The sequence below is a fragment of the Puma concolor genome, chromosome C1 (assembly GCF_028749965.1).
Source record: "Puma concolor isolate L17-30 chromosome C1, mPumCon1.1.hap2, whole genome shotgun sequence".
NCBI classification, from domain to species: domain Eukaryota; kingdom Metazoa; phylum Chordata; class Mammalia; order Carnivora; family Felidae; genus Puma; species Puma concolor.
The window spans coordinates 92,106,515-92,133,601 of record NC_141674.1 but is presented as its reverse complement, the minus strand read 5'-3'; the positions used below and the strand labels follow the sequence as shown (position 1 = coordinate 92,133,601).

The window sequence follows — 27,087 nt, the reverse complement described above, 5'->3', positions numbered from 1 at the left end:
AATTAATTTCTGATCATTGATTCCTTGCATTAGCCACCCCCTGATCCTTTCTAGTGGGCAGAGAAACATCACAGAGTGAAGGCACAGAATGACTCAGTGGGCAAGCTGGCGTCAGGAGGAACTAGGCTTTCATTAAGCGGGAACTCACAGGGCTTCCGAGCGTCCGTGTGGAGGCTACCGCCATGACCTGACAAGAAAAAAGAGAATCTTATTTCTATTTTTCTTTTAGTCTGGATGTGTCTTGTTTCAGTCAAATAATTCAATTTTGGAAAAGCCAGATATTCAAGTTGAGGAATGACACATGCAACCAGTTCAATTGTTTTGATTGCTTTATTGAATCAAGAAAGTAAACAAAAAAGGCTTGACAATTTACCTGGTCCAAAACATTTAACTGCTCGCTCCAGAAAAATCTCTAAGCTCTTTGTCAACTGTAGGGTTCTATTATTTTATCATTTTGTCAGTGAAATTAGTTGAATTTAGAGACTGGAATTTCTCACAGATAGTTAGAATTGCATGAGTGGGAGAATCTAGTGAGATAAATGCTCTTGCCTTATTTTGTGGCTAAATTGAAAATGTGTGGCTTCAACTCACATTTCCTGAATGTGAACCTCAGATCAAACAGTTACATGTACATGATGTCATTCAATTCTTGCCATAGCCCTGTGGGGTGAGGGTCAAGATGGCCACTTTAATGTTAGGCGACTGAGCCTCCCCCCAGGAAGGGGAGTTAGATCAGCCTTGTGAGATTCTCAGTAAATTGCAGTGAAGGTTTTAACTACCTTAAGCCAATGGGTCTCAGACAGTGATGTCTCAGACCTGCAGCATCAACTTCATGTGGGCACTGGTTACCAATCGTATCCTCTGGCTTCACGCCAGACCTATGGAGTCAGAAACCCCAGGGGTGTGCTCCACCACACTGCTTCACCAAAGCCCTCAAGGTGATTCTGATGCATGTTCAAGTCTGAGAACAGTTCATTCAAGGGCGATGTGTGACAAAGATTGAGAAATACAGGTATTTCTATTTTAGGACAAGGAAATGTCTCAAAATGTAAATGGTAAATTAGGATACATTGATCACACTGTAAAAGGCTGCTTGCTTTTTAGGAAGCATACCTCACAAGTTTTAATTGGGGGTACTCCTCTAATGTTTAAACTAATTTTTTAAATGTTTATTTATTTTTGGGAGAGTGAGGCACAGAGTGTGAGCAGGGGAGGGGCAGAGAGAGAGGGAGATACAGAATCCGAAGCAGGTTCCCGGTTCTGAGCTGTCAGCACAGAGCCTGATGTGGGGCTTGCACCCGTGAACAGTGAGATCATTACCTGAGCCGAGGTTGGACACTTAACCGACTGAGCCACCCAGGCACCCCTTCCCCTAATGTTTTAAAAAGGAGATTCAATCTGCAACTCTTAAACGTAGACAACATTTTCTCTTTGGGAATTCAGTTTGCTTTAGTTCTTATTTATATTATTTCACAGAAGAGTTTACTTGAATTGCTTTATTTAAATATAATTTGAGGGCCACACACTCAAACTTATATTAAACCCTGTTGTTTCAGTCATTTAGATCAGTACCTGGTATATAATAGGTGCCCAACAAACATTTGTGAATGAATGTATGGAACACTATTCTACAGAAAGTCTTTGTGTGTGTGTGTGTGTGTGTGTGTGTGTGTGTATCCAATGTTAGTCTTAACAATGATAATCTACTAGGAGAGATAACAAGTAAGTCATGGTATAAATCACATATAGCAAGAGCTAAGTGATGAATCAGACCCCTAGAAGCTGTGGGGATAATTTGCCAAGATTTCTTGGAGAGGTGGAGCTTGACTTGGGGTAGGATTTTCATGGGTGAAGAATGTTTAAAGGTACTCCAGATTTTTAAAAAGACCTAACTAAAGTCAAGAAGATGATAACAGGCAGGGCATTTTCAGGTCTTGTGCACTGGAGAAATGCACGGGGAAAACATGAAGGTGTCTTTTCAGTCTGAGGCTGTGGAGTGAGCAGTTTATTTTGAAAGATTGTTGAATGGAGGGATCATGGAGGTGCTATCCCATGAAAATCATTGTTTAAGCAGGTAAAATTTAAAGTAATTAAAGGTTTAACCCTTCTAACAATAGAAATCCTAACACCCTTCCCATTATAATGCTGTATCTCTATTATGCAGCCTATGTGCACATTATAGACTCACATTTGGCCTTTGTCCATTGGATTGCCACACTTTGCCATCTTCCATTCATTGTATGCATACACAGCTTAACAGAAGCAATTAAATGTACAGAAAGAAAAATGTGGGTCAACAATATGCTCGTAAGCTGCGTTAATAGAAATGTGGTGTATTATTTAGAATAAAGATGGTAAAAACACTTACCACTGCATCTAGCTCCAGGCTTTCAGTGAAGACTTGCTGTGTTGTTGCTAGTACTATTATTTTTCATCACCATTAGTATTCTTGTTGATGCTGTTGCTAACGTAAGATCCACGTTCAGGCTACATGACTCATTTAAAACTCTAGAAGCCTAGGGGTGCCTGGGTGGCTCAGTTGGTTAAGCTTCCGACTTCGGCTCAGGTCATGATCTTGTGAGTTCAAGAGCCATGTTGGGCTCTGTGCTGACAGCTTAGAACCTGGAGCCTGCTTCAAATTCTGCATCTCTCTCTCTCTCTGTCTGCCCCCCTGCCTTGCTTGCATGTGTGCTCTCTCTCTCCCTCTCAAAAATAAATAAACATGAAAAAATTTAAATAAATAAATAAACCTTTAAAAGCCTAGCATTCGTTGTTCCAGAGTGCTTTTAGAGAAAGACTTGGTAAGACCTTTGGCTGAAAATTTTCCAGAAAAATCTGGAAATATGGAACTGGAGCTTGAAAACATCAAGATTGTCACCATCAGATTCATCAGCACAGTCATCTTCCTATACTTTACAATTTATCAAGTAATTTCATGTTCGTTAGCTCATGTTTATTTTCACATTAACTCTGGAGAATGAATTTCATGAACCCCATTTTAGAGATGGGAAAATTAGGTGTCTAGGGCATCGCTGTCCAATAGAAATATGACATGAGCCACATATGTAATTTAAAAATCTCTGGTAGCCACATTAGAAGAGCAAAAAGATACAGTTAAAATAAATTCTAATAATATATTTTATTTCACCCAGTATATCCAAAATATTATCATTCCAACATGTAATCAATATGAAAATTATTAAAAGAGAGAATTCACATTCTTTTCTCATTTATTTTGTACTAAGACTTTGAAATCCAGGGAGTAGCTTACATTCACAGGGCGTCAGTTTCGACTAACCACATTCAAGTCCTCAATAGCCATCGGAGGCTAGTGGCTACTGATTTAGATAGTGCTGGTCCAGAGGACAGGGTGGGAATGAAAATCAGTGCCCTGAAGAGTCAGAATAATGCCCACAACTTAAAGAACCATAGAGACACTTAGAAAGACCTTTGCTTCTGATGTAATGCTTGTAAACTAGAATAACCATAAAAATAAAACAAACCAGACAAAAGGAAAATGGTTTCATGCCATTCAATCCAAATGTGTTCTGGTGTCACATGTACTTTATTTTTCAAAATGTTAGGACAAGTATGGAAAAGAAAAAGTTTGAGCCCATTCCAGCAAAATGTCTGCAATAGAGAAATCAGGGTGGGTTGTGCTTTGCACATCCCTGAGAACAGAATCAGAACCCACATCATGTCAGACTTTTTCAGAGTGTTAAGAGTATTTTAGGTGATGGAATCTGACTAATGGGGAGGGATTTAAATCTATGTGGTAACATCCTATAATAGGCGAGTCTCAAATTAACCCAGTGCTATCTGCCTTTAATGAGGGGTAGTCATAATGTGATTTTAAATGCTAATATGTTGTGTGCATTAACGTGAAAATTTACATGGAAATATGCACATATTCAGATCAAATGAAAAATGGTATGTGTCCAATTGGCGGAGTTTAGTTATCATTTAATTGGAACTGAATATGCAGTATAGGGCCTTTATTATAAACATTTTTTTAATTGTTTAATTTTTTAAATTTTAAACACATGCTTCCATGCACACGCACAAGAGAGACAGAGAGAGGGAGAGAGAGAGAGAGAGAGAGAGAGAGAAAGCTGGGGAGGGGCAGAGAAAGAGGGAGAGGGAGAATCCCAAGAAGGCTCTGAGTTGTCAGCACAGAGCCTGACACAGGGCTTGATCTCACAAGCTGTGAAATCATGACCTGAGCCAAAATCAAGAGTCAGACGCTTAACCAACTGAGCCACCCAGGCACCTATGATAAATATTTTAATGCAAGTACTTAAATTACTTAGGAACAGAGATTCTCCCAAGAGCTTTATTTAGTGGCTCTTTATGGAGCCACCAATATCCTTCAAACCCTAGAGAAGATCTCCCATCTGCAGATACAGAGGATGTGAATCTCCATTTGTCTACATGCTGCCATGAGAAACACTACATAAAACACTACACAAAAGCTACCAAGACACTTGGATCATTTGTCCATGACATTACACTCCTGCTCTGGGCCATTTTCACTTTTACTTCCTGCCTGGCTTCCAGAACAACCATGCACATGTTAAAATAGGTACCTACAAAAGGGAATACAGATGCCCTTAGCAGCTTAGGAGAGATAAGGTCGGTATGAAATGAATAAAGAGCTGATTTGTGGAAAACATGTGCTTTCAAATACCTTCATGTTATTTTCACTCATCACCTGCCAACAATTTACTATTTAAAGAGAACTTCCAGGGGTGCCTGGGTGGTCCAGTAGCCTGGGTGGCTCAGTGGGTTAAGCATTCGACTTCAGCTCAGGTCATGATCTCGAGGTTTGGTTTATGAGTTCAAGCCCTGAGTCCGTCAGATGCCTAACTGACTGAGCCACCCAGGAGCCCCATTCAAAAAATTTTTGTAATTCAGTTCCCTGTGTATATATAGAATATTTGTAAATTTGGATAATTATTGCTTTATTTCAAAGAATAAAGTTCTATATAACTTATTTTAATTATAAATTATGAATGTACCATAACAAATGTCCTGTACATATCTCCTCCAGAAGTTTCTTAATTTATTAGGAAAATTTTTTTACCATATAATTATACTACATAAAATTTGTAATCTTATTATCTCCATGAAAAAATACCTCTTCAGTGTTCACCTTTACAAATTAATTAACAAAGATGTGGGTTGCTTGGGTGGCTCAGTCAGTTAAACGTCTGACTACCACTCAGGTCATGAACTCTGTGAGTTCAAGCCCTTGTCAAGGACTGTGCTGACAGCTTAGAGCCTGGAACCTGCTTCTGATCCTGTGTCTCCCTCTTTCTGCCCCTCCCCCACTCACATTCTGTCTCTGTCTCTCTCAAAAATAAACACTAAAAAAAACCAAAACAAAACAAATTTAAAGAGAACTTCCATAGATAGGGTAAATCTCAATCTTAGGTTTGGGAGCAGTCATCCTTATACTTTTAGGCCTTTTGTAAATTAAAAAATAAATAGAGTGGGGTGCCTGGGTGGCTCAGTCGGTTAAGTGTCTGACTGTTGATTTTGGCTCAGGTCATGATCTCACTCAGGGTCATGAGCTTGAGCCCCATGGTGGGCTCGGTGCTGGGAGTGGAGCCTGCTTAAGATTCTTTTTCTCCCTCTGTGCCTCTCCCACATTGCTCACACAGTCTCTTTCTCAAAAAAAAAAAAAAAAAAAAAAAGAGTGTAATAGCTCCTCTGCCAGAAAAAAAAATATGTATGCACACATATATATGTATATACATACATATGTGTATATGCACACATACACACATACATATAATCTTACACGTAATTTAAAGCACTTTACTGCCAGAATTCCTCCATTGCCCTCCCCAAATCTGGTTTGAAGTCTAGAAAGAAGTCTCACTTTTAAGAGTCCCTTGCTATAATGTGTGCTGCTGGGTCTATGTGGCAGAAAGAACCATTGATCAGAATGCATTTCGATTTCACTGCTTTCACAATTATGAATTGTAATTACACAGGATGTAAACACGAGTTTAAGTGGTTGTAAAACTGCTTCAATTCTTGTCACACTATTAATTTAATAAACCTAAATATTTAGCTGGGGTCTTCATAATTAGGCATCAACCGACCAAAGGATTCTTGCAAATGTAGTCCTCCCATATTTGGACCCATTCCCCGCCCCCCCAGCGGGGACAAAAAGAGATAGAGAGTGATGACACTAATCTCTGCCTGTAGGTGTTTATCACACACCATGAAAGCCAAAACAATTACTCAGGGCTTCATGGGGTAGGCACGACTGGTAAATTTCAAAATGCTATTTCCTTGGAGAATGTTTTTTTGCGTGTTTCACACCGGCAGAGGGAAAGTCATTCCCCCACAGGAGCAGCCCCCCTTCAGAGCGCAAATACAAACGAACAAAAATGACATTATGTTCTTCCTTGCCTGGGGCAAAGAGAATCACCTATTCTTAACAGGACTTCAGGTGTGTGATTTTCTGCCATTTTCCTTCTTTTGTTAGATTAGAATGACTGCTCCTTGTAAGAGTAAAGCTGTAATGTGGTCATATCAGGGCAGGGCGGCTGGAGGATACACAGCATGGCACATTATGTCTTTAACGTAACTTGACACATTCTTGCCACACAGGAATTTTCAGTCTATTCAGACAGATATAGGAGAGGTAGTCATTATGTTTTCTCTCTTCCAGGCGGGTTTTTTTTTTTTTTTTTTCACATACAATTCAGGGTTCGCTAATTAAATAATGGTTAAAAGGGATGCCCCTGCAAAACTGGGACAGTGTTAAGAAAATGGGTATTATTTTTACTTCCAATTTTCTGCAGTTCACTTCAATCAGCCTAGCTGAATCTTCAGTGTTAACATAATTAGGTCTCACGGAATAATGGCCCATTTTACCAGCTATCATTTCAGGTTAATAAAAACATCACATAATTTTAAATGCTACTACTCCATTTTAATTCATCCATCAATTAAAAACAGCTCTTGGGTGACGGGAGAAGGTAGAAGAGGGATTCTGGCATCTGTTAGATGCTTAACTTGTACCATTGTAAACGATGCCCTTAAAATCATTTAGGTCTTCTTGACAGGCTTTTTCAGGACCTACTCTAAAAACGTATTAGGAGCAGAATTTTTCTGCGGTAATCTATCTTAAATAATTGCATTTAAAAAATATTAATATGAGTTTTTCACAGATATTGTTTTCTCATTTCTAGCTAAATGCAATAATATGATTTATACAAGGGATATATCTGTTTCTTACATTTCTTATATTTGATTCTTCAGAAACAAAATGAAGATGATAATATGTGAGTCACACCTTCCCAGGTGTTGTGAAGATGAAAAGTTCTCCATGTTCCCAAGATTTTGGTGAAAATTCAAAACCCAATAGTTGGCATTCTGAATTCTCTCTGACATCATATTATGTTTATGTGTAGTTTATGCTGGGAGCTTATTGGCATCTGTTTTAGGTAACTAAAGGGAAAAATTACTTTTTAATGTAAAAACAAGTGAAAATGTAGTTAAAAGTGAAAAACTCTTCTCTATGGAACTGGTAAGAATTACAGGAATATTTGTGCCAGATCAACATTTGATATTTCTTAGACAGAAAATGGATTAGAATCTAGTCCTGATACCCTGAGGCACAGAAGAGATTGCTCACAACTAGACATTTGGATCAAAATTCTGGGGGTGTTCCTTATCTCTATGTTTCATTCTTACATATTACTAAGGCTGTCCAATTGGATTTCCAAAAAAAAAAAAAAAAAAAAAAATCTACTTTTACCTGGTTGTTCGTATTTTGCTAACATGTAGCTTGATTGCTGCTACCATTCCCATCCTTGCCGATGAAGACTGGGAGGGACATGGTGGGGAAGGAATTCTAATTCAGATTTCTGAAGGTGAAACTTGAAATTGCCCCAGATCATAAGGTACAGAGTCCCATATGTAACAAATATATAGAACATGTAGTCCAAATTTCCCACATGTGCAATCCTGTGATCAAAGAAACTGTTGAACAGGTATTTTTTTTTTTTTTTTGTCTTTAACAACAGATGAAGTACAACAACCCGTATCCCACATAGTGCAGAGCACCTATTTCAGAATATGGGGTCTTTACATCCCAGCAATACTGGGTTATTGATGGTGGAGAAGGAAGGCAATGGGACAAAAGATCTGATTTTAGGGTTCCCCACAGCTGCCCCGTAGTCCATCCAAACTTCTAATAATTCCAGTAAGTCCATAGGTCTGAGAAAAGGTGAGGGAGAGCATTCATGACAGCAACTGCTGAACTGTGGCCCACGCCTTCTCCAACCTGTACCTTTCTGTTACCTGGGTGAGTGATTTGTGCCAACTTAGTGATTTAATGCAAGGGCATCTCGTGCAGTGTTTACCTCCAGGTAGAGCCACCAGGTGGGGGCCAGGACAAAAGTACCAACAGAGGCCCATGTGCCATATGTCTAAATATTTAAAAGGTATACATTAAGCTAACACAGTGTTGAATAAAATACATTCCAATCTGCCACACTGATGCAAATGCTTTCCTAAGAAATGGAAACCCAGTTGTAGATTTATAATCCTTAGTCTGCTCAGGGTTCTGTACCCGACCCTGGCCCTGAGGCAGCCCTAGTCTCTCTCTCTCCCACGTTTTAGACCCTTTCCTTCCATTTCTGAGCTCTGGTTTTCACTGCAAGGGGCTTCTTCTCACTCATGTGTGAATTCTCCCATGTACACTCCTAGGACCGAGTCACTTATCTACCCACACAGATTCACTGTCGGCCACCCCTTGTGTCCAGGGATATGCAGTCATGGTGCTGCTTGCCTTTGGAAGTTTGGACCCATAGAAGAGGTGCATACATGCCCTTTAAGTGGGTAGAGGCCATTGGGGAAGGGAATACTAGGTTCCTGGCTACTGAGATGAAGTGAGAGGAGAGTCAGAATGGACTCCTCTTTGCTGAGACTCAAGTACATGCTCTAGACTGGTACAGGGACAGAAACGAATCACTTCCATATCACAGCAGGGCAGTCTAATTACTGTCCTAGAAATAGTGACCCTTTCTATAGAGCTGAACATTTGGATAAAAATTTTGTTGAAGTTTTATGCTCATTAATGGTGTTGATGGAATGAATTATATTTTTACTCTGTGGGAAAGTTGGGGAAGCAAGAATTGGGACCTTAAGTATGTGAACAACTCAGTACCCACTTTTCACCCCAATCCTGTTCTCAAAGGCATAATATTGCAGGTGGAACCCACATGGCAAGAATGCTGGAAAGCAGCAGATGAATAAAAATCCACTGAGTTGGGGTTTCTTCAAAGGAATAAACCCTTTAGAAGAACTTGAGAATCCAGATTAAAAAGAACATTTCATTTCCATTTGTTATATACCTAAAAGTGAATTTTTATTAAAAGCAGATCACATCACTTCAGGAAATTCAGAAAACTATATCTAAATACATGGAACGCAAGATATTCCTCATCAATTTAGATTCTTATAGCCTCATAAAGATAAAATGCAGATGAACTGATTTAGATCAAGCCTCCATTAAATTTTAGAATTAGATTTGGAGTCCCATGTATTGAAATGTGTGGAGTCTGATTCCTGAGCACTGTGACAAAGCCATGAGTGGATAATGATAAAGTGCATCGTTGCTAGAAATAACACAGTCTGCCTTTGGTTTGTGCTAATAAACTATAAGACAACCTAAATTCCAATTTTAATATGAGGAATCCACCTCATTAGAAGTAATCACAAACTCTGTATGTTATCAGCATTTTCATGTGTATTCTTTGGTGAGTCTGAAATATAATTTGCTGTTTATGCTTCTAACGTAAATCTCCAATTTCTGGCACTAAGCCAGAGCTCTAATTTATTTCCATCTTTCCTTATTTCTTACATCAAAAGAGACTGTTGGTTTGAATAACAAACATTCAATCGACTTAGACATGGGGTGGCAGGCAGCACAGGCATTACCTGTTTACCTTTTATTGCCTTTTTTGAATTGGCTTTTCTGGGAACAAAACCAGTAAGACATGATGTTCCTTCATCTAGTTTCTACCCAGGTTATCAGAAGACACCCCCCTCCCCGCCCCATGGTAGGGTAAAGGATTCAGACCAGAAGCGGGCTTCCAACCTAACACTATCATGGATTATTGCTCTGCCGAGTCAGGTGTCCTTAAGACTCTGGCTTGGGCTGAAAATTGTTTTTGATTCCAGGAGATGCTGCTGCTAACACGCTTGTAACCTGTAGGACAACAGTGTGCCTGGAACGGAACACACACTTTTTGAGCCACTGTGAAAGTTTGCGAGGGTTCTCCCGCACCCACCTCCCCTTGCTGCCTTGCACAGTAATTGGCCTGATAAAAGGCAGAAACAATTTATTACACCTCGGGTGGTACTTAAAACAAACTTTATTCTCAGGAACAGCAGTCATGTCTACTTGCTGCTGTATATTTTGATATTTCCTCTAAATACTAAGTCTGAATATATTCAAATTGCTAATCACTCAAATTCCCTGCGAATTTCCTGGTTCTCCAGGTTTTCTCTCATGATACTCCATGTAAACACTGTATTTGCAAAGATACATAGATCAGCATCCCTAGAGTCACATGATCACATCAATCTGTGAAAATAGCATGACTTAAAAAATCAAAGTCTCTTAGTACTCTGCCAACAGGCTTTGGCATAATCTTGGCAATCATTTAGACTTTTTTTTTTTTTTTTTGCTGTTATAATTTTTTCCCAAGTGGAAATAGTCTCATGTTTTGCAGAAGTTGTCCAAGCTAGTGAACATCAATCCATCTTCCTGGGTACTAAATTCATCAGCTGAATGTATTCAGTCCACAGAGAAACCAGTAAAGTGAGTGTGGAACTGCTCGCTGGCTGCTCCGTTCATCTTAAGAAATTGCAATACAAATTCCTGAAATCATTTACGCAGGAATTTTTATTCTTTAAATCTTCCAGTGTTAAAGCAACAAGAAAACACTTAGAATGTCCTTTGGTGGAATCTTATTACACTTGTTATTATATGTAAACTGATATTCTTTGATGCCAGCACGTTCGTTGCCCTTACAGAGAAATCTCTGCACAATGAAACAAAACAGAACCGAAGAGGACAAAATAAAATGTCAGTCTTTGCTGATTCGAATTAGATACATCAACAGATTGTCTGGTAACACAAATTGGCAAGAATACAAAAAATCTACATATTACAGTATTTCAAGAAAAATAACTTCATTTGAATACAAAAGGATAGATACACTTTCTTTTTTTTTTTTTTTTCTTTTTTCTTTTTTTTTCCTATAGCCACTCTTGGACAGTGGATGTGTGCTTGCACTGGGATAACAGTGCTGCTAAGATATACGGGGTATGACTGGCTTGAGCTTTTGGAGGGGGTTGTTACACATGTGCATTACTAACATCAGACAAAGAAATCTTTCAACCAACAAGGGTTACAGAGCAACGTTCACTAAAGCACAGGTTGGAAGGGGTTCAGGGACTGAAGCAGGCCAATATGGCAGCTTGTAACAGATTTCCTTATACCCACAGTGCACTGCCAGCAAAGAATGCTTCTATTTGGTTGGTCCACACACCGGGCCAGTGGTGCTGGGGCACCCCGCGGGAGAGTAGCGAATGTTTTTAGGTTGCTTGATTTGTTTGTTGTCCTTCCTGTTTCAGGGGCTGTCACAGCCTTTCCGATGGGCAATATGCTCTGCAGCTGGCAATGTGATTTGCGGTGATGGTATCAACAGCTGCCAACTCCTCTGGAGTCAGAAAGTAACAGTCTTGACTCGGGATGTGCTGTCCACGGCTGATAAATATGGCTTAGTTCAGTTAGGCCTTCTTAGTTTGTACACGGTGTTTGAGTGGGGGTGTCTGAGTGTGTGTTTCCTATGTTAGCAGCGAATGCTCGCGTTGCGTTGGCTCCCCCTCCCGGGCGGGCACGCGCCCCGGCCGGTGGCTGGTGGCCCATCTAGAACAGCAGGGGGCTGGCTGTGCCCAGCAGCGCGGCCAGCAGCAGCAGCGCCGGGGAGCCGGGAGGGGGCGCCCCCTGGCCCGAGTCGGAGCCGCAGCTGCCCGCCTCCTCGCACCGCAGCTTCTCGCACAGGATGCCCGTGTACGCGGCCGGACACAGGCAGCGCACGTTGTTGTGGCACGTCCCTCCGTTCTGGCAGTGCAGGAGCTCGTTGTCGCAGACATTCGCTGCAGAACGAGGGGTGGGGGTGGGGCGGGGCGCGGGGAGGAGAAGCAGAATCAATTTAAGTTCATCTAGTACATCGTGTTTTTCAGCTTAAAAAAAATCTCTATCGATCTTGTGCTTCCCCCCTCCCCTCCACAAACTAAGCATGTGACTCCAATTTCCAAACGAATGTAGTTCGCTGCCTTTTTATTTTTTTAATGATCATATTTGTCCTTTTCCTATAGATTTTTGCTGCAATCCTGGATGGTATCATTGTCCATTTCAGGCTATCGAATACGAAGGAATGTAATACTGGTTTGGCAGTATCTTCTCTTCATAGAACTGGGACCTGTTGGGACCTCCCGGGTTTTTAAAGGGCGAGTGCCCCGTACAAGAATGCAGAGTTTTGAAGCCAGGTGAATGGAAGTTAAAATGCAAAGCAGTATTGCTGAAATGACCAAGAACCTCTAAGGGGTGGGCCATTCTCCCTGCAGGTGATTCCAGCCGCTGCATGCAGGAAGACCGAGCCAACAGGGAAGCACGAGGGGAGAGGGGACCGGTCAGGGGACAGGCAGCATGCTCCAGGCAGGCGGGCAGCCAGATCAGAAGAGAGAAAGTGGTTTTGTGGGAGGAGAGGGAGGACGAGCGGTCATATTTACCCCTGACAGCCCTATTAGGATATTCATTGCCATGTAAATATGGGAAGTAGAGTCCAAGGTTACCTTGATTTCCCCCGAATAGTAAAAAATGCGGTGATGAAACCCTGATTACCAAAATTTCACTCTGTCCATCAATTAATAGAATCCGTTTGAATAAATCAAGCAAGCAATTCCAGATACTGCAATTCATTCATGGTCCCTGTCATGTAATTTTCATCTCTAATAATTACTTATTTCAAAGTTCTGGTTATCCTCATTAATTCCATGTCTCCTATTCTTTTAGATAATCAAGGTTTCACTGATTTAGCAGAATGTTAAATAGGACCCAGGGAAATTAAAATAATAACAAAGAGTAAAAGAGCCAAGAACACTTCCCAGCAACATATGCTGCTTAAGCACTTAATATATAGAACCACTCTGGAGTTGGGGGTAGGGGCAAAGCAGAAAAAATAGATTTTTATAAATTATAACATTTTTCATTTTTAAAAAATGTCATGGTCAAATTTCCCCAGGGGTACCACGTGAATTAAACACAGACACACACATACACACACACACACACACACACACACACACACACGCACTCACGCACACACTTAATATTATTATCAAGTGCAAAGTATTAAAAAAAAAAAAAAAACCTCCCAAGTAGTAATTCAATAGAGAATGTTGCTTGTCCATTAATCATGTTCAGCAGTCATGTCACCTTCAAAAGAAGCTTCTTACACACAAATGTGCTAATGCCCTGTGTGCAAATGAGCTGAGGAATGATGGTAGCGGACACTCACAGAGTTCATAACAAAGTGCCCTAAACAAGGCCTTCTTTTACCTTCTTCCACAGTAACTCTTTGGCAACCTCTAAGGCAGCTGCATCACTCACTGGTATAATTTTCAAATGTACCCACATTTGCTGTCTGTAAATGTCAGAAGTGACTATTAAGGCCTACCAAATCCTTGAGGCTCAAAATATTGATATACACGGTAGTGTCTCAGGGGTTCTAATGATTATTTAAGCTACCTCTCATTGGGTGGTAGAAATCTTGAATATGAGACCCAAATGATGGTATTTTATGTGTCATGGTTTAAAAAATGCCAAGATCTGTGGCTGCGAGGCAAAATGACAAGGGTAGAATGGTTACACCCATGGTCAGAGATGGTTGTTGTTAATTTGAGAAGCATACCTAGGTTTTCAGGATTTTGTTTTGCTTACACTTCAGGAAATATCTGTTTAATTGGGGCAACATGGAATAAACAGATCCAAATAACTGTTTCCATTTAAAGTTAAAGATTCTCAGCATTTCTTGTTCCCGGCAGCAGATTGCTGAATGGGATATTTCCTTTCATTTGGGCACTGGAGGTAGGGAAATATCTGTTCCATCAATATCGATAATTGCTTGCCTTGAATAATTGAGAAGAAATCAATAGTTAATTAAATATTGCTCCCCTTAAAAAAAAAAAAAGCTATTTTTCTTCTTGGACTTGAATGTAAATCAGTTGAACAGAGGTTTCTTTCTTTATTTCTTTTTTTTCTTTTTTCAAGAAGCTGGTGATTAAGTTCAGATTCAATACCTTTCCTACATTTAAATAATCTGCTAGTTGATGTTGGGAAGTGTGAGAAATTCAATAAATATGCAAGGAAGAGATGTAACCCAGGATTCATAATACCGTGAATTGGGGATATCTATTTTTCTGTAAGAGGTAAACAGAAAAGAAATCAAACCTAGAATATATTTCATCACTTTACAATTCACTATAAGACATTTTACATTTAGTCTCCCGATTGTGCTATTCAACAAACACAGAACTTCAGCGTATGAACAGCACTCTGTTGGAGTCATGTGCTAGAAGCACGTCTAAACCTAACTACAGATCTTACCTGCTCTTCATACATCTATCCTCCATCTTCATGTCTTTTTGGACCAAATTTGTGATGCTTAACGAATAAACTAGGTGGTTAACAAATATCACTGAGCTCTTCTTCAGCATACGAAGCCTTGTACTGAACACCATGAAACAGTTTTTAAAAAATATTATAAAGCGTGAACTCTGCTCTTGTGGAGTTCAAGTCTGGTTGGGAAGATAAAATATGTACAAGAAGTGATCTAATATTAATTTCATTGACATGCCTTTATTGATTCCATCCATCTCAGCCAACATCTGTTGTGTGCCAGGCACCCTGCTCCATTCTATGGTTGTAACTCTACCTGCCCTAAAGAAGTTCACAGTTTGGCAGAAAACAAATAAAATGAACATACACAAGTAACTGTGAGACCAAAGAAGACTAGAAAGGAAATATTTGCAAAATGCTAGTGGAAATAATTATTTGGGGGAAGATTAGAGAAGATTAGAAAGGAGATTGTATTTAAACAATGGTGCACTCCAGGCAGATATTGGTTGGAAGAGCATTATGGATGGGGAAGCTGTATGAGTATGGATAAGGAGACAGGGAAGTGCAGAGTGCTGGTTATTAAGCAATTGTCTCTCAACTCTAACCCACCCTTCCTTCTCCAAATTGTCTCTTGGCTTCCACCAACAGGGGGCACTAAAGGCACTGGAGAAGGTGAAGAGATTTCCCTTTTCCCATTTGATGGCTCTTCCTAACATTGTTGCCCCACGATGGCCCTTCATCCCAATAGCAGCATTTGGTCCCAGTGCATAGCTTTACTCAGAACCAGCTTTATCTCACCCTTAGAAGGTCCCTGCACCAACCTAGCAGCATTCCTTCCCTAGAGGTTTGAGCTCGGCTCCAAGGGGCCCTTGCCCATGTTGCAGAGGTACTAGGAGCAGCCAGGCATTACATCTCCTCAGAGATGCAGGTTCCATGTCTGTGCGGTCTCCCCCTGTACTTCTAGTTTCTAATAACCCATCCCCTTCCCTGTAAGCCCTCTGCCTGGGAGTGGTGCTGCTCCCTGCTTACATAGTTACTATCTCTGAGTGACTTCAGGGGCTCTCATTTCTAAATTCCAAAACACCTGTTTAATGATTTCCTTTGATAAATTCTCTCTGTCAAAATGCCTAGTGTGGTTTCAAGTTTCCTGACAGGAGCCTGAGTGAGAGATGCATGGGACACGCTAGTGAATGGTGAGTGGACTGCAGTGGCTGGAATGTTGGATGTGCAAAGGGAAAATGGAGACTGGAAAGGTAGGTTGTGGCCTGATGACTGTGTAAGCTCTACATAACACACAACACAGCGTTGAAATAACAGGCAATGGGAAGCCATCAAAGACCTATGACCAGGGTGGGGTTTTAAGGGGGAAATAGACAGATGAGGCTTGGCTAGAGAAAGGACAGACTGGAGGCTGACCTTTGCATGGAGCCAGCCATGCAACCCAGATGCTTCAGTACAATGGGCTTGGTCTGGTTAGAGCACTGGGGAGAGAGAAGGGGAAGATTTGGACACAGGTGATTTGAAATGGGTGATTTTCAGTATTTGGATGCATTATAATGTAATTTATTAAGAAATGTAGATTGGAGGAAGACTTCGGTCAGGGATGAAAATGCACTTTTCTTGGACCTATTGACTCTGGGGGGTCTGTAGGCTCTTCTTCAGGGGTCTTGTTATTAGTTGGAAAAATTAGTTAACCATTCAGGAGGTGGGTCATCTTGGAGGTACAGGTTTGGAGCAGGAGTGATGGTGGTCATCACCAAGACCTGATCTTGGTGGAATACACAGCAAGGAGAAATGAAGGCACCAGTTGGAAAACTGAAGAATATCAGCATTTAGGCCACAGGAAGAGAATGAAAGATCATGAAGCGTTCTGAGAAGAAAAGATGTCAACAAAATGCAGTGATCATATGAGGGTATAAAATTAAGCCTAGAAGTTTTCCTGCTGTGGTTGCCTCTGTCTAAGGATAAACAGACTGGCAGAGTATGAGGAAGGGCACTTTGAGTTGGGTGAAAGAAATTGAAAAATAAGCATTTGATTCTTGATTGAATCTGGTAAGAAGGGATTTCAGAATAAGTTAAAAAAGGATTGAAGAAATTTAAAGAACTAACATTTCACTGAGGTCTTTGGTTGTCAGTCTAAAGCAGTGGTTTTCCACAGTGGATGACATTGTCTCCCTGCAGACACTTGACGATGTCTACAGATGTTTGGGTGTCACATCTCAGGGCCCGCTACCGGACAGAGGCCAGAGAGGCTGCTAAATATCCCTCAATGCACAGGACAGCCCCCACAACAAAGAATCTCTCTTCAATTAACGCTGATGGTAACATGATGAATTTCTGAATGGGGATGTCAGCCAGGCAATGAGGAGGAGTTGTCTTTACACATACTGGGCAAAGGAGAATGAAGATGTCTTGGTGATTCTAGGTCACAGAGGATTGTGAGTTTGTAGGTGTGCAGCTCGGGAGTTAGAGGCAACTATAAGTACTTGAAGTTGAAATGTAAGAGTGGATTATCCTTGAAGGGGAGTAATTACAGAAGCTTGGGATCTAAGACAGACCCTTGAGTACTGTTCATAATTAAAGAGTAGGAGAGAGGAACCAAAATCAGCCTTGTCATGTAATTTGTTCTACTTTGCCCTGTTAGAAACAGTAAAATCAGAGCTTGAGGAGACTCCGGAAACTAGGCAAGTTCTAGATGAGGAAACCAAATGCAATTTAGGGAAGAACTAGAGCTAAAATCAGGTCTCTTGATTTGCATATTACTGCTCTTTACATAGAATAGAACATTCAGGAGAAACGCAGTAAATGGTGGTGTACAGTGTGCACCCTGTGCTCCTCAAGACAATATAATTCACCTCTGTAATCCTCAGTAGGTTGTCACTTGTATTGACCTTCATATTGTATTGTCGGCTGTTCTGCTGTCAGACCACACTGCGCCTAGGTTGAGGTGTTTGTTGACAGGATCGAATCTCACATCTTCTAGACTTCTACCGCATTCTAGGAGAGCCCCAAATACCAATCAGCTCAGACATAAAATATAACCAAAAATAGCAGAGGTCTGGTTTGGGAACAGCAAATATGCTGCACATGCTGCCATTTCCTCTTCCTCCATGGAGAAGACATAGCTACTTATCCACGGCACTCGCTTGCATCACACTTCCGGATTTCTTGCAACATAAGGTTTCAGGCATCTACCACCAGCTGATAGAACTGGCATGAGGATGAACAGCCATTTACAGTCCTGTCATCATCGCCATCTTGTCTGGCATGTCACTGCAGATTAAAAATCCAACTGGGGAGTTTTTGCAGTTATCACTTCCTTTACTTGGTGCCCTTCTGTGTGGATTTGTCTCAAACGAAAAACTCTGACCTTATTTTGGGAAGTATTTACATTAAACATGTTCTGATTTTTTCCTTACTGCTATTGATAATCTAAGAGTGTGTGACCTCAGTAAACAGGGAAGGTTTGTTTTTCAATCCCTTTTCCAACACTTGATCCAGTATTGGATGAAAATTGCTATTTGCTAGACACCATTGTTTTTATTATGATACCTTTTATTATGATATCCTTAGATACTGGATAAGCTAATCCTTCTTTGTTAATAGTTTGGCCATATTCTGAAGGATAATTTTACAATTGATAAAAATAATTCATGTATGGGTGTCCAATATCACACCATATAATCTATAACCCCCTGACATTTCAATATTAGGAATGCTTTCAAGTAGAGTGACCCAAATGATCTGTGGCCCTTGATAGAAAGGTTACAGTATTAATGTTAGACCTGAACAGTTACACGGCTAGAAGATGAAGTGTGGAATCCTGGTGGAAAGTTTGTGGTTGGCAAGGTGTCATAATAGCTCTGATCACAGCTTCAGTAAGCAAGCTACAATGGTAAATAAATAGGCTTCCACAATTGCTATGAGTTTCTAAAAACACTCAGAATTTTCAAAGTGAAAAAACAGGAATGCGCAGCATTTCTTCCTCCCTTTTTCGCTACTTATTTTTTTTCTAGCTTGAATAATGAGCCACAGGGATGTAGTTAACTATTCAATTTTTTTTAAGTTTTTTTTTTTTTTTTTTGAGAGAGAGAGAGGGGGCAGGGGAGGGGTGGAGAGAGAGGGGCAGGCAGAGGATCTGAATTGGGCTCTGTGCTGACAGCAGAAAGCAATGCAGGGCTCAAACTCACAAACCGCGAGATAATGACCTGAGCCAAAGTTGGATGCTTAACTGAGCCACCCAGGCACCCCCAAATTATCCAATTCTTTAACTTTTTTGTAGGTTCCTTGTCATACACATTTCCTACTCCCAAACTGCAATCTCTTGTCAAAATGTGCATTATGAGAGTTTGATTCCTTTTCCCTCTATTAGTCCTTTCTGGAAGGAATGGAAAAGCAGACATAGAGAAGGATCCCTATGCTCAAAATGGGCACCAGCCAGAACTTAATGCTGCTGCTTGCTCTAGTCTTCTTTTCTTTTCTGACCTGAAGGGTCACTTATACCCGTTATGGTCATGATGATCCATTACATTACAAAAGGGAAGTTTTCTTTTCTCTGTTTGGGTCTTGTTCAAAGCTATACATTTAGGTTCACCCTGTCAGTGAGTTGCTATGCTTGAGCAATGCTGGGTCTGTATTTATAGACTTGAAAGTTTCTCTTTTTGGCTTTGTCTCAGGCACATCAAGGGATCGATGCAATGTGTTGCCATGACAGCCTTCCTTGATGGTTGTATTAATAAAGTGACCTCTACCTTCACCACCTGAAACAAGCCCAGGATTGCCGAGGGAAAGATGTTCCAAATTGTTCCCGTCCTTTTCAAAGAAACGTCAAAGAGTGAATAACCTCTACCAAACAGGCTAATAACAAAGGCATGTGTGAAACATTCAATTCTGATTTAGACATTTGAGATTTTGTGGCAGGGAGATGAAGAGCTATGATTATGACCCATTTATTCAGCCTTGGTGGCTGTTATACTAACTTGTGAGCTGGGAGCTATAAAACTGAACCTACAGGTTAGCTCCTGGGGTATAGAAAAAACTTTGCAGACCATGGTCTAATGGGCTTTTTTTGAATTCTGGGTACTCTAACTGCATTTCCCTCCATCTCTTCTCACTTGTGTCTGGCTATGACTGGTACATGTATGGTGGAGAAAACATTAAGAGGCATGAAACATGAGTTTTGGTTCTGACTAGCCATCATTAGGTTGTGAGGCTTTGGACATATCATGAAGCCAGTTAGTGACATCTATCCATCCATCCATCCATCCATCCATCCATCCATCCATCCACACATCCATCCATCCATCCATCCATCCATCCATCCATCCACACATCCATCCATCCATCCATCCATCCATCCATCCATCCATCATCCCACCAGTCACTGTTCTCGACGATGGGCACATAGCGGGAGCCAGGTGGACAATGCAGCTGCTTCTGGGGAGCTTACATTCTGATGACAGCTACAGAGTTAGGGGAAGAGTTTGACATAGGTATTTCTAAAGTTCTCTTGAACTTTATGATTTGCATGCATATTATCATGGTAAGCCTATTGTCTGAAAAGGCAAAAAGTGAGGAATTCCTCTTCTTTTTGATGAAATACGTGATGATTGTTGGACGTCTCCAGTATTAGTCCTGGTGATGACTCAGGTGGCTTTTTTTGCTTGACTGGTTTTGCTTGTCAGTCTTGTCTAGTGCAGGAATAGTTTTTCTCCTGACTTGTACTATAAGCATGAGATGGTATGAAGAGAATGAGGCAAAGAGAACTTGTGATTCAAGACTGGTCTCTGTAGTTAATGGGCTGCGTGAATTGGGGAAATCATTTAACCTCTTTGTGGCTCTCTTTCCTCATTTCTGAAGCAAGAGTAGTAACGCTTGTCCTGTTCACCCACCTCACAGTTGTTGGGACCCTCAAGATAAATTATGTGGAGGTGGTTTAAAAAAATATAAAACATAACCTAAGTATACTTTGTTAATGTTCAGTACCTTTCCAATCCCTGCCAAGTGTTAGAAGCCTGGGTTGAAGAGTGAGCTGTTGCTCCTATCTCTGCCAGATGAGGATTTCATCACTACCTATTCAATTCAAGGCACTGAAGTGAAAATGGAAGCAAATGTCCTCCCTCAAAGATGCATCTATGTGTCCCCTGTGGGGTGAAATGTGCAGTCCTTGAATATTTATTTACATCCAACTGTTGTGTACTCCACAACAGTTCCGTGAGTTGGCTTGGGTGCACAGTTCCTGTCTGTTCAAAGGTGACTTGTGTACTCACAATGTGCCTTCTCGGGTACTGATCAGAGTACAGAAGGTGTGTTTTCAGGGGAACAGGGAGGGTACCACCCCACAGCCCACCTTTAGCCTCTGCTTTGGTGAGGCAGGGATAGATACAGATGCAAACCAGGATCTAGACTGCAACGTGGAGGCCATCCATTGGAAACATTTTTGCCTTCCTGCTCTCAGCCTACCTTGCGTGCTGCATCTCTATCCATCTGGGGACAGTGGTGCTGGTGGCACAATGCCCGTGTGACAGCATCCAGTCTACTTGGTTTCGGTGTAATGAGGCCAAGGAGCAGAGCTGAAGGGGCCGTCGGGAACAATGTGGGAGCTGTCAGCTGGGTGCTCAGACATGTGTGGGTAATGAAGTACAGCAGGTTCTGACATCAGAGAGAAGCCGTTCTATTCATATTCATCTAATCTCAAGGCACTGATTATGGGAGTGACACTTGCTCTTGTCCAGTTCAAGGAAACACTGCTCAAAACATCATAAAAACAGCCACGTTCATTTTGAAGGAGCCTATGTTTGCAGCTTGCAGCAACACAGCCAGCGTGAGAGAAATCACAGATGACTCCAATTCAGGAGCGAGAGGCGCTGCCCAAACACCCCCCAAGTTTTCAGCTTCTGCAACCACCCCCTCCAAAAAAACCCCTCCGCTGATGTTGAGAAAGAATTAATTCACTGAGAATCCCACAAGCCAAAGGCTGGGTATCTTTTCCCAAAGCGATCACTAATGATGTATTGAAATCCTATTTAGGTCAACACCTTCAGACACAGACACAGGCAAGGTGCTCAAAAGACCGTGCTGAGAAATCACACAGTTTCTCATCTGGTATCAGAAAACACACTTGTCTAGTTTAATAAAAAGGTGCAGCCTCTACTCTTTTGCCCGAGGTGAAAGATGGCTCCTGTTGGGAGGCTTAGTCACACACGATGCAACACACATCAGGGTCTAAACCACCATTTCAAAGGGCATGACGCTATGTCAGGAGGAAAAGCAGCACAAATGTTTATCCAGCATGATCTCCATAAGCACAGACATGCACCCCTACACGTGCCCTACGTAATACAGACCTTACAAGAAGTACTAGAACAAACTGTACCAAAATGCGACCAGTGTTTATCTCTGGCTGGTGGGAGTATGGGTGATTTTAGTAATTTTAATTTTCATCTTTATACTTTTCACTTTTTGCAAATTGTCTAGAATATATAGTCCTTTGAAAGTATTAAAAATGTTAATAAAAGGAGCTATTGTTACTTGAGAACATAAAAGGCATCTTTTACAGAGATGATAAAGGTGATTCATGTAAGAAATGATCCGTGTGACCAAATTTTGCCACATTTCAGTATTTGTGCTATTCATATATATTTCTAGTCAAACTGCTGGTTATCTTAAATGTCTCCAAAAATTATCTCGGAGTATGTTAACTAACTGGGATTTAAATAAAAATTTGAGACTACAAAAACAAATTATCTCATAAAAGAAAAAAGAGTTCCTACATAGTCCCACAATCCTAAGAAGGCCGCAAATGTTTTCACTCATGTGTGGAATTTGAGAAACTTAACGGAAGACCATGAGAGGAGGGAAGGGGAAAAAAATAGTTTCAAAAGGGAGGCAAACCATAAGAGACTCTTAAATACAGAGAACAAACTGAGGGTTGATGGGGGGAAGGGGAAAATAGGAGATGGGCGTTGAGGAGGGTACTTGTTGGGATGAGCACTGGGTGTTGTATGTAAGCGATGAATCATGGGAATCTACCCTGAAAACAAGAGCACACTGTATACACTGTACGTTAGATAACTTGACAATAAATTATATTAAAAAAAAAAAAAAAGAAGGCCCCAAGCACTGAGATTCCTTGCCTTGCCAAAGACTAAACAGTGCCAGGTATGGATGGAAGCTGCAGAACCCTTGGGGTTAAAGGGATCTGTAGCCTGAGGGCCAGCTCACTGCTAACCGGTGCAGATGATATGAAATGCATGGACATTCTTGTATTGGCAGATCACAGTGATGACTGTAGCTGAATTCTCCACTACCATCCCAGTATAGGGGCTCAGAGTCCAGCTTAACTGCCCTGGAAGAAAACGTATTTCATGTGCCTTGAGCCTGTGGGAGACTCTTATGGGCTCCCCTTGTATGTGTCTGCACCACATCTAACATGCTCACTGTGGTTATAAGTCAGTAATGGGCACTGTCCCTGGCACCAAACTGATGCCCGATAAATTATTTACTGAACATGTAAATACAATGTGTCTTTTGTTCTCTGCCTTTTTCTGAACAGTGGGCATATATCTATTTTAGTAGACAGACAAGTAGATTGGTAGATAGATATTGATACACATGCATATAAAGCTTATTGGCTGGAATGGGAAGTGGAGGTAACTTTCCCTTAATGGCCTCATTTTGTTTCTGGGCAGTAGGAGGTAAGACTAGCTCCTGAGCTCAAGGAGACAGAGAGAGGTAAAGTGAGACATTGAAGGTAGGGCTGGAATATTTGGTAGGGAGTAGGACAGGGAAGACAGGAAGCTAACAGGGGACACCTGGCAAAAGTGCTGAGCAGCTTTGACGTTCCAGCTCAGCCTGCATACCATGACTGGTCAGGCCTTTCCTGCTTTCCTGATGGAGAACACTAGAAGGAAAGGCATGGTGACTTATTTGGGGTTTCTTCCTTCGATGATACAGTTTATGCCTGGGGAAGGGATGGAGGGAGGTGAAGAAGCAAGAGTGGCCACCTGAGCTCAGTCATCAGAAGCACCCCCTTCAATTTTCATTAGGCAAAATGAATTGGCCCTTAGTATCATCTTGGCATGTGAGTAACCCAAAGGTGGAAAAGACATGGCCCTAAAGGAAATTAGTGGCTTTCCTTTATTTTTTTTTATAATTTTGTTTTAATGCTTATTTATTTTTGAGAGAGAGAGACAGAGTGTGAGCAGGGGAGGGTCCGAGAGAGAGGGAAACACAGAATCTGAGGCAGGCTCCAGGCTCTGAGCTGTCAGCACAGAGCCCAAGGCGGGGCTCGAACTCTTGAACCGCGAGATCATGACCTGAGCTGAAGTCAGACGCCCAACTGACTGAACCACCCAGGCGCCCCTCTTTTTTTTTTTTTTTGTTTTTTGTTTTGATTGGAAGGTGACTAGACAAATTCAGAACATAGGCTAAAAAAACATCCAGATGGAACTGTTCTATGTGGAACTAGGATGGAGGTGATACACCATCACAGGCATATGGAAGAATGCAGGTAAAAGGATTTGGTGTTCTTTGAAATGATGAGGGAATTGTGAAAGACAATCCATATAGCCTCATTCCATGCTGAAGGCAAATCTGTAAAACAGTCCACATTCTGAGGAGAAGGTAGAGCAATACTACAGTAGGCCTTTGATATTTGACATTAAGAATCCAAGTATCTGTGACTGAGAGGGGATAATTGTGTCATTAATTCACATGCATGTTTTTTTTTTTTTTGAGACAGAATTTCAATGCCTTTGAGCACTGTGTAAAGCTAAAATATAATTTGAGGTTCCTGTTTGTCAAGTTATAGCTAAATGACTCCTTAGAGACTTAATTTTTCCTATATATATTTGGCAGGAGTGTTCTAAATATGGTCTAAGCCCTCTTAGGATTTTTAAACAGCAGGGATATTTAAGTATGAAAAATAGCTACTGAAATCACACAGCAGTAAATTTTCTTAATGATTTTTTTTTTTTCCCTGAGAATCACTGTAATTCACTCTTGTCTGTTGTGGCCTTGCTGTCACCATAACCACCTCCTGACAATGTCGAACAAAGTCTTGGGAGGTGATTTTATAATTGGATGAAGCAAAGCCATTTCCCTGTTAATGCCAATGTCAAAGCAAAATGAATTGGTGTCAATAAATTCAAGGTGAGGAAAACAACATTATGGAATCAAGAGAATGTGCAGAATGATGACAGGAGTCATTTAGGGATGTCAAGCTCCAAGTAAAAATGACTGCTAATTTTCAAAAATGTACTTGCTACTGCATCAGGGACCAAACATTTAAGTGTTCTAAAGTACATTAACAAGGTTCCAAACAGACAAGGGGTTACAATTATAGATGGGTCATAAGCATATCTTTTCAATAAAGTCACTGGTGACCCATTGCAGTTCACATTGTCCTTTCCCATTGATAAAGTCCCGAGACATCCAAAATTTGAACTGCAAAATTTAGTATTTAACTGTTTACTTTGGTTTTGTCCAAAGGCCTAGTTTCGAATACTGACATCACCACTCATGGCTGAATTTCTGAGCCTCTATTTTTTTTTCATCTGTAACAGAGGCCATCTCATAGGGCTGTTGTGAGCATGAGAGATCATTCAGCTCAATGATTATTATTAAGAGTTTTGTAAGTGTGGGCTCTGTTCAAAGTCCTGCAATAAAAACATAGACTGGGAGAGCCACAGGAATGGTGTTTATTTTTGTAGGTCAATATATTCCTTGGATAATGTAACTTCACATAGGGTATGTTCTTGTGTCTTCTAGTTCACTTTAATCATTAATAATTTCTAGCTTCTGGGGCACCTGGGTGGCTCAGTTGGTGAAGCATCTGACTTCGGCTCAGGTCATGATCTCACAGTTTGTGAGTTGGAGCCCCGCCTCGGGCTCTGTGCTGACAGCTCAGAGCCTGGAACCTGCTTCAGATTCTGTGTCTTCCTCTCTCTCTGCCTCTCCCCTGATCGTGCTCTGCCTCTCTCCCAAAAATAAATAAACATTAAAAAATATCTGAATAAAAAAATTGTTTCTAGCTTCTTTGGGGCTTAATAAATACCTGTTGATTTAAAAAAAATCATCTTTCCCACCTACAGTTCCTTACACAGAAAAAACAACTGCTTACCCATTGAAAAGAAGATCTATTTGCTCATTTTTCTTTAATGAAGAGAAAGAGGGACAAAGCGTGTTCTGAGGAAAATGTTTTGGTAAGACAGGGATGCTAGACTAGCTCATAAGTAACTTAAACAATTCTGTGCAACATTACTTTTACCAAACCTAAACTTCAAACATGATGCAGAAGGTAAAGTTACTCAGTTCTTTCTTAACATCCAAGGGAATCTTTTCTTAATAGGTTAATAAAAAGGTGTAGGGATGAGAACAAATCCAGAGTGGATGATTTGAAAAGGGGAAATACAGTCATTGCAGGTATAGAGAAGGACATTTTAAGTCTTCTTAAATGCATAGCTGTTGTGTCTCAGGAGAGAGGTGAGCTAGTCAGTCCGAAATCAAGAGGCTAGCAAGCGACGTGTGTGAGCTGTGCCTTCTGGGGCTTTCAGATTCAGAGGCAGAAAGAAAAAAAAATGTAGGAATTGGTTTGGATACAGTTGGGAGGCTGTGAACATTATTTAAAACACAGTGAAAAGATGTTAGCTCTCCTCTTTGAAGCAGACTAAGGCACACCCAAAGTTAGATTAAGCAGGAATGAATACGATTTGGGTGGGCTGGTTAAAGAGAAATCACACAAGAGCCTTTGAAATATACCTTGTTCTTTTTTTTAAAGTTTTTTCTTTTTATGTTTATTTATTTATATTGAGAGAGAGAGAGAGAGAGAGAGAGAGAGAGAGAGAAAGCGCATGAGCAGGGAGAGGCAGAGAGAAAGAATCCCAAGCAGACTCTGCACAGCCAGCCTAGAGCCTAATACGGGGTTGAAACTCACGAACCATGAAATCATGACCTGAACTGAAATCAAGAGTTGGACGCTTAACCGGCTGAGCCACCCAGGTGCTCTGAAAAAATCTTGTTCTAACACGTTTCATTTTCTTGGACATTTATTATTCTTTTTTTGAATATACCATAATTTTATATTAATAAGGAGTTATTCTAGACTATCAACGGGATTTTGACTGTTTTGTTCCTCGATGCATGTGTGATGCCTAGAACCATGCCTAGTACCCGACTGTATTCAGTGGGTGCTTGAGTATTCTCAAGTGAATGAATACATGAATTTCATAGAAAAAAGTCATATATCATATCCATTCCTCCTTTTCTACTTCTAACCTACCTTCCCACTGTGTCTATTCTCTCTCCCCAAATCAAATGTGCAGAAGTGCTATGGCCAGATTGAACTCACAGAGCTTACATGATACCCCTTG

General features: G+C 40.9%; 1 protein-coding gene across 9 annotated transcripts in view; it reads right to left on the bottom strand.

Moving 5' to 3' along the window:
• Positions 1-10,382: 10,382 nt before the first annotated feature.
• NTNG1 (netrin G1) overlaps positions 10,383-27,087 on the bottom strand; it is a 348,392-nt gene continuing 331,687 nt past the window's right edge. For all 9 annotated transcript variants that reach the window (XM_086717715.1, XM_086717721.1, XM_086717712.1 and 6 more), the window contains one exon: positions 10,383-12,192. In XM_086717715.1, the coding sequence (XP_086573841.1) occupies positions 11,963-12,192 (230 nt within the window). In that variant the 3' untranslated portion in view covers positions 10,383-11,962. The remainder of the gene's footprint in view (positions 12,193-27,087) is intronic.